The sequence below is a fragment of the Triticum dicoccoides genome, chromosome 3B (genome assembly GCF_002162155.2).
Source record: "Triticum dicoccoides isolate Atlit2015 ecotype Zavitan chromosome 3B, WEW_v2.0, whole genome shotgun sequence".
Lineage (NCBI taxonomy): Eukaryota > Viridiplantae > Streptophyta > Magnoliopsida > Poales > Poaceae > Triticum > Triticum dicoccoides.
Window position 1 is genome coordinate 576,843,297 of NC_041385.1, and position 8,659 is coordinate 576,851,955.

An 8,659-nucleotide genomic window follows, 5' to 3' on the forward strand; every position below is an offset into this window, starting at 1 on the left:
AAAACATACTTCGTGTGCCACCTTGTGCCATTTCTTATAACCAATTCTATAAATCTTGGTAATAAGGTTGTTCGGAGCATGAAGTGTGGACGTGAAGAACCAACCTAACTTGCTTTGTCTAGTGAAAGAGTAGTGGTGAAATAGTATGTGGATCGGTTATATGTTTTGCTTTTAAAAAAACACAAATATTTGTTTATTTTTTAAGAAATTAAACAATTTTAAGTTTTTTTAATTGGAACTGGAACATGTTTTGAGGCCAAACATTTTATGAACACATTATTTTTTTGAATTTATTTATTTATTTTGTGAACAATTATATATGTTTATATATGTTTATTTATTTTGTTTTTAGGCATTTCCTAAAAGTGTGAACATATTTAAAATATGTTTATATATTTTTAAACCAAGAACAATTAGAAACTCTCATTATCTTAAAAAAAACACGCCCAATGCCTGTAAAAAAAAATGATTCCTGGTGTCCGGACCATGGAGTATAGAGTTAGAGCATGGTTAATAGTATAGCCGACCGCTGGCTATATGATCTTGCCACATTATCTATATCCTACCTTATAGCCAGCAAGTACAATAGTTACATATAAATATGTACTACTTTGGTGATACATGACACATCTTTCTCTCTCACAAAGTGTCTAGGAGCGCGTGCTAGAGGCGACTGTTAATCAGTGCCCGCTTCTCTTCTCTCTCCTCTTCTCTCTCCTCCAATTCATAAAAAATATAATATTTAAACCCTTACAACCCGCCTACATCATCCTATTGTACTTGCTGTTAAAGAAGTTGTAGTGGTGTCCTTTGATGGCGCCTCTTTCAGCTTAGCACTATCACTGGGTGGAAAAGTGGTGCATTTATTTTTAGTGGGTCATACAAATGTTAGAATGTTCTATACTAATCAAGAGTTTATTAACTAATTCAAAAGTTTTGTTAGAATTTTCAAAAGATTTAAATTCAAACGGATTTTTACTATGTGGATTTTTTAGAGATAATTGTTTGTTTGATTTGGAAGAGTTCAAATATGCACGTGCGTTGCAAAAGGAGGGAAGATTGATGTGTCCACCAAAACACACATCATCATAGCACGGCGGGGGTAGGGAGGTGCATGCTGATAGATTCGTCAGTTTCTCTTTAACCATGACAACCAACCTCTGGTTGGATTGGATGGTTTGGAGGGCGATGGTACCCAATACCAACAGGAATTAAAATCTAGCTTTGACGCTTTCATGTCTCATGAAGGCGAAATATTTTTTTTCTGGGTGGCGATTTTCGCGCCGATAGCGAGACACTTGTGGTGCGTTCATCAATCTCAAAACCCATCCAGTCAGTCTCTCAAGGGGTTAGTGTATGTATGTGTGTGAGTCTCTGTTTGTACTGTGTTTTTCAAAAGAAGGTTCCATCTAACTTTTGTATGCAGCAATTTAATGTGTCGTGCGTCCCATCGGAAGGAGAAAATCATCGCATGTTTTTAGTGTCTCATTCATGTTGCCACTTTTCTTGTTTGACACCATCCTCAATGATGATATGATTTTTGGTGTTCGCAATTCAGAAAACTTGATGAACCCACATTCATGTCCTTCGATGTTGCTTCAATCAGCACCACACTATCACCGGATAGGAGTAGTGGTGCATTGATGTGAGATTTTTATATATAGTTATTTGTTAATATTCAAAAGCAAGCATGTTTTTGCTATGTTGATTTTCTTTTTAGAAAATGTTGGTTGTTTGCTTTGCAATATTACATTAAGTTTCTTTTCGTTTTGCACTTCTTGGACTTGGCCCAAACACAAGCTTCTCGTGTTGATTGTAGGTTCTTTCTTTTAAAAAACACGCACATTTTGTAGAGTCCAGAATCGCACACGCATCTCTTTCAGTTCTAGATCACAATAAAAAAGGAAAGTTTCCTAGCACATAATCTTAGTGTGCATGTATCCAACGGCTTGAAAAGGTGTCTAGACTCCGTTAGCGAACCCTTTAAAGTTAGTAGATTTTTTAGGGGTCTTTAAAATTAGTAGCTGAAGTCATTTAAAAAAATAGCTAGCTCAAAGTAGAGGCGAAAGGCGATGATTGAATTTAAATGCATATTTTCTAATTAGTGCATCTAATTCATTTTTTTTATAAATATCAATTTAGTCAAGCATATGCCTGTATGATCGTTCACGTACGACAATATTTTTTTAAGAAAACTTAGTCGGCTCTGCTGTACGAGATTACAATATTTCTTCTGGATAAACTATTGATGTCAAAATCCACAAATACGAATCATATGCATAGCACGCATGCACAACAATCATTGCCTTTCAACTGACTACAGACAAATCACGAGCATTTCCATCCCAAACACCACACGGGGCGCATCGTCGGCTTGTTTCTTGCATGTTTACACCAATGCATATATGTACACACACACCATACATGAGGTCTAGCTACGAACCTCTGGAGCATTTGGTACTGCTCCCATGCATACTACTGCAGTGCAGCCGATCAGGCGCTGTGCCCTAGAACCGGCGGGCTCCACTTCCCCATGTTGTAGCTGTCCGCAAGCGCTGATGCTGGCCTCCTTCTCGGTCTCGGAGACGCCATTGTTGCAGATGTTTGTGAACGCCCTCATGTGTTTCGTGCCATACTGAGTGAGTGATCCGCACCGGGACTCGAAATCTCGCACCTGACAGCAGTGATTGGCATCAGTACACAGTAAACTTAACCTGAACCGGAAACATAAAGAGTACTGCAGGGTGTTGCATATTTATGGGATTGTAAACAAGGAATTGTTACACTCACCATCATCTTCAGACAATCCCAATAGTCTACTAATGGCTGGCCAGGGCCTTTAGTAGCCTCAAGCACCGAAGGTCCCTCAAATCCAAAGACAAGCTTCCCGATGAAATCGATACTGCTGTCGAGATGCTTCCTGTGTAACACAGTTTCTTTGACCTCCCTGAGAGGTGAGAGCCCTCTGCTTCTCCTCTGATCCAACATTTAACTGCTCATACTGAAAGCGAGAAGATACATTGTTAGCAGACAAATTTGGCAAAACAAAACACATGAAAATTAGTAGTAACAGAGAAGATGAGCTACACAAGAAATATATAACTGGGATTTTACCTTCTTCCACATGAAAAGAATATCAACATCTCTTTGATTGATTGCACCCTTGAGGCTGGGCGAAAGCAGCGGCCTGTTTGTGATGCTTGACTTCACAGGATAGAAACCTTGATAAAGGAAAAGCTTGTCATCCTTGAATGTCTTGTTACCATACTCCATGACATGAGAACCGATATTGGAGTCATTTGGGGGTGCCGTTCTTGCTTTAACCACCTCGTACTGCTGCTTGATGGTTTCCTTGTGTAGATTGTGAGTTTCACTGCACAGTAGGATCCCATGGTTCAGAATAGCAAGACAACATACAGAGCATAAATATTACACCTGATGCTTTTTACCTGTCTTCCATCCAAGAAACCCTGTATGCGTCACCCAAGCAGGTCATACATTCAGGAGGAGCTGGTGTTTCCATCCCAGGGCAGTATGCTCCCTAGCTACTTTCTTCCGCATTTGCTGCTGTTGTAACATAAATATTAAGGTCTTGTGGCATTAATCCCTCAAAGATACTGCCACTTTCACATGCTTCAACATATATGATCTGCCAAAATTGCAATTCTAGTTGAATATAAGACTCAAAACAGACCGTTTCAGCTTAATAAATATATTTTTTAATGGAAAAGAAAAAAGAGAGGATAGATACCATCTCGGAATAGCTTTTGGAAGCATGCTTTTGCCGTAGCACTTTGATGAAGTCGCCAGGAAAAAAAATGGCAGGTTGGGCATACCTACATGGGTCTTTAACAGAATCAAAGACATAGTGAGAGTGTTCCTGAGACTGAGGGCGTCTGCAATGATAATCATCAAATGTTTTCGTGTCGTAACAAGATCTGCGGACCCCAATGCCTTGATTAAATGTACACATGGTTCCAGCGGCACGAGCTTAAAATTGCACAAAAGGACCAACAAACCTAGCTCTCAATAAAAAATATAAGCTCCAAAACATGTACAATTAATGAAACTTCTCTCTTCAACTTATCCTCTGAATATTTTTACCAATTTTTTTATATTTTTTCTCAAGATGCTTATTGACTTAAGCTTTCCAGAGTAAAAAGAATCACTCAATTCCAAGTTTACGTGAGGGGGTCAATAAAATCTCCAACCGATCTAAAAAATTGTGACAAACAATGGTTCGCAACTTCGAAGGCCAAAAGATTGTTCGATAAAGAGCACCATTTGAAATAGCAAAACAGAATGCTATGTGATAAGAAAAAATTCTGTTTTTCACCTAGACATTAAAAAAAATCTCAAGTCACTCTGATCCATTCTGTGTTATTCAGTGCACTACAATTTATTCACCAACAAAATAAAGACCAAGAAGCAATGAATCTGGAGGTTACTGACCTTGATGCAGCAAAGGAGACACGGCTATATGTGGTTCTGCTCGATAGCCCATAAGTACAGCATGAGATCCTTCTTATTGCTCCTGTACGTTGTCTCATTCAGACAACTGTAGCTACTAACATCAATCAACATTCCTTCCAAGAACTTGAATTCGGTAGACACTATCAATGCCTTGGAGTACATTGGATCTAAAGGCAGCCTAGCCATCTACCCACTGGATTTGAAAGCTTACAATGATCAGTCAAATAATTTATCATAATAACCTGAATAAACCCACATCATGTAAGTAATATGATATCTCAATTAGGGTGTGTGTCTATGTGTGTGCCCATGTAGCTAGTCTATTTGCAAATGAAACTGCTCCAAGAAAATTTCAATTAGAGCTAGGTGATAGTGACAGATTGCTACATATATATGTGAACCTGTATTATCATACAGTCATACATACTTGAGCTAGCTGATAGTGATAGATTACTACATCTATATGTGAACCTTTATTATCCTACTCTGCTTCTCTTGATCCTCTTTGCCTTGCTATAAAGCTCAGTTTTGGAAACTTAACCCTGAACTTCCAAAACATGCTTTCATTTTCCAAAAAGGAAGTAAATTTCTTTGGCATGATCAAGCCAAATCAACCTTATCCATCTTGGTCCCTAGCTCAAATGATATAAAGTTGAGGCAACTGACCTTTTCCACTTTACAATCAGATTACAGTCTGCATAACCCTGGTCCAGGCAAAACTCATACAGATCATTTGACATATCCTTCCTTCTATGGAAAAGATCATAAATGTAATGGCTTCTTGAAATGCGGGAAATTGGGTAGAGTGCTTTGCACTTTCTCTTCCTGTCATGTGTATCATTTTCAGATGTGCGTGCAGATCATATTAGTACTCATCCTGTAGTATGAAATATCAATCGACATCTGAAAAGGTCACATTGATAGATAGCATGCTTAATAAAATGCATACCTTCTCTAATTTTGGCATCCAGCTCACAGATTGTGGGTTCAATAAGCACCCACCCTTCAGTATATTCGACATGGCCTATCTTTATCTTAGGCATACTATCACAAGGGGTGTCCTAAGGCAGGCTTGGAATGCACAAACCTGAGAAACAATAGAACATATGCCTTGTCTGGGAATTGCAACTTATAATTATTAAAAGGAACTGTCACATACATAAACTAATCAGACCAGCAGGCACTCAATTGACTGAACAAAACACTCTCATTAAGCGATTAACTATCTCTTATGATATCTATGGTATAATAGAATAAACAAATCAGAAAAGCAATATATGATGACTGAAACTGGTTGTTTGCTATCAAGAAAAGTAGTGGTGTTGCAGCAAGATGATCTGAATGTAAATCAAATGGAGCTGAATTTTAACCGTGCTTCTTGCGGCTAGTTCATCTAGCGATGGAATATGAGTAAACCATCTAGCTTAACATAACTATTTAATAGGTTCCTCTCATTAAGCGATTAACTATCTCTTATGATATCTATGGTATAATAGAATAAACAAATCAGAAAAGCAATATATGATGACTGAAACTGGTTGTTTGCTATCAAGAAAAGTAGTGGTGTTGCAGCAAGATGATCTGAATGTAAATCAAATGGAGCTGAATTTTAACCGTGCTTCTTGCGGCTAGTTCATCTAGCGATGGAATATGAGTAAACCATCTAGCTTAACATAACTATTTAATAGGTTCAGTTTTTATTCCTGTCAAATCTGAATATAAATACCACAACAGTTACCAACTTCATGATGTGTGTATCAGGACCACATAAACTTTCTGAAGTTTTCATGCTAATACTCCAATTCTGGAGTTTTACTGATACTCCAAAGTAAAAAAGGTACATCATACATTTTTCCGAGTGTTGATCAAAATTTCCAGAAACAGCAGCCCATTGATATTTGGAAAAGAGGTTTGAGCTGAACCATATCTTCAAGCAAGTTAATTCTCAATCATGTGTCAGGCGTACAACACATTACTTCCTCGGGGTCGCTAGAACTAAATTTAACAGTATGAATAGCATATATAGGTAATTTCTGATGGTCATCACAATACAGCAAACCAAACAAATAGAACATCTTTGTAACAGCGAAATTATAGGAAATCAGTATGATTCTATCTATATCAATCGACCAGAAGGTACAGGTTACAGTAAGCAACCGAAGAATATATAAAATCCTATCAAAACTCATGCTCTTTTCAAATTTCGGTTTCAAAAAGATTACAGTAAGCAACCGAAGAATATATAAAATCCTATCACAACTCATGCTCTTTTCAAATTTCAGTTTCAAAAAGATCCTAAAACATAACAAACATGTCGTAAAAAGCCATCAAAACAAGCCGATCAATCAATTCAGATCAAATTCTACTGACACGTCCATCTCCCTTGTTCATCCAGAAGGAAGCAGAAATAGGCGTCCTGACAGTCAGCGACACCAAGATAACCACAGGCGGTATGGCCGTCAGCCCGACACCAAGGTTCTGGCTCCCACGGTCGGTCAACTTGGCTGTGCTACAGGACAGCCACATGGGCGTCGCACTGACTTGAAGACCACATGCATGTGGAGCATGAGCGTGGTGGTAGACTCCGACGACCACGAGTGCAGCAACTCCAACGGCCAACAAACTTGTGTATGTGCTAGGTCCTGTTGTTAATAGAAGGAACTTGCAAGCTTGCTATGAATGTGAGGAAAAAATGGCGTTGTAGACATGTGATATCCTGACTTGATTGAACTGGAAACAGAAAAGAAAAAATGGGAGGGAGATGACCAATTGTCAAGCTGAATGTTGTGTGTACTTGTATTAGTTAAAACTGACCCATTCACTGTACGATTTTATCTTTGAAAGATGGTTGGAAGAGAAATCTTATTTATATGTAAGTTAATTCTGCAGATGACAGGTCATGGTTTTGCTTGTTTGCAACCTGCAACATCTTAATTTCTTTACTTTGCACATGAATATGTAGATGGATGGAATTTGACAGCATAACATCATCTATATATTACAAAATTTGATAGGCCCATGCAATTTGACAGCAATGTATCAGAAAACTTGGTTAACCAATGGTTTCTGCAACTCAAGTAAATGGGGAATGAGTGATTTTCTGCAGTTCAAGAACATGGCGATTTATGAACAGATCGTGGGGAATTAGGAAAAGAGAGGAGATGAATGGATTACCTGATGGTGATGAAGTCCTCATTCGTACGCCACCCCTGGCCTGGTTGGTGTACTGTCGCCCGACCGGCCGGCTCTGGATCCCTCCGTCTGCAGCGCACGTCCTCCGTCGCTCGGCTCTGGCGAGCTCCTGCCTAGCACACCGCACCTCCCCTCCTTCCTTCCTTCTTCTCTCCCTCATCTCCACTCTTCTTTCTGCCCAGGAGCCGCGGATGCCATGGATCTGCCAGGGAAACCACGCTTCGGCCTTCCTCATCGTCACCGGCGACCCCTGCCTCGCCGCCTGCCTCCGAATCGGCCTCCCCAGCCTCTGCTGCACACGGATCCGGCCCCTACAAGCTCCAGCCGCCGGCGTCGTGCCGCATCGAGCAGCCGCCGCCGCCAGACGCCGGCGTCGTTCCGCATCGAGCAGCCGCCGCCCCCAGTCGCTCGTTATGCACGGGTCTTTTTTGCAATGTTTTCTGAGAGCCAGGATCGCGGGTTCAATACACCAAAATGGAGAGTTTTTTTTGTAAAAACGAAACGTTTTCTCTGGTAACCACTAAAACAGGGACTGCGGGTTGATTTCGTGTAAACTGAGGGGCTGTTTTGCAAAACAACCACGACGGACGACCAGAAGCAATCGCTGGTTTATTAGTAGGTAAACATAATATGACGATTGCTGCGAATCCGGCTGGGTAGCCGTTCGATCGATCAGTGCGCGGGTGCCGTTGGATCACAACGATGACACGGAAGCAGCAAGGCCTGCGACTGCTTTGACGTAACGATGCTGCACCTCGGCAGAACCTCCACCGCAGCTCTCATGGCGCACCACCGCGCGTCCGGCGAAGCTCCAACGCAGCACCGACGACGTCCGGCGAAGCTCCAATGCATCTCCGGTAGAGCTCCAACGCAGCACCCGCGACGTCCGGCAGAGCTCCGAAGCAGCACCGACGGCGTCCAGCGAAGCTCCAATGCAACTCCGACGGCTCCGGTGAAGCTCCAATGCAACTGCGGCAGAGCTCGATGAAAGCAC

General features: G+C 40.8%; 1 protein-coding gene and 1 pseudogene across 1 annotated transcript; both read right to left on the bottom strand.

The window, feature by feature from the left end:
• Nucleotides 1–2,493: 2,493 nt before the first annotated feature.
• On the bottom strand, nt 2,494–5,559 carry LOC119277184 (annotated as a pseudogene).
• Nucleotides 5,560–5,942: 383 nt separating this feature from the next.
• Nucleotides 5,943–7,922, bottom strand: LOC119277185. The gene is made up of 2 exons (XM_037558427.1): nt 7,648–7,922; nt 5,943–7,115 (listed from the first exon to the last, which is right to left on the bottom strand). Exons 1-2 carry the CDS (start codon nt 7,898–7,900, stop codon nt 6,829–6,831), a joined length of 540 nt encoding a protein of 179 aa, XP_037414324.1. The 5' UTR covers nt 7,901–7,922; the 3' UTR covers nt 5,943–6,828.
• Nucleotides 7,923–8,659: the final 737 nt, after the last annotated feature.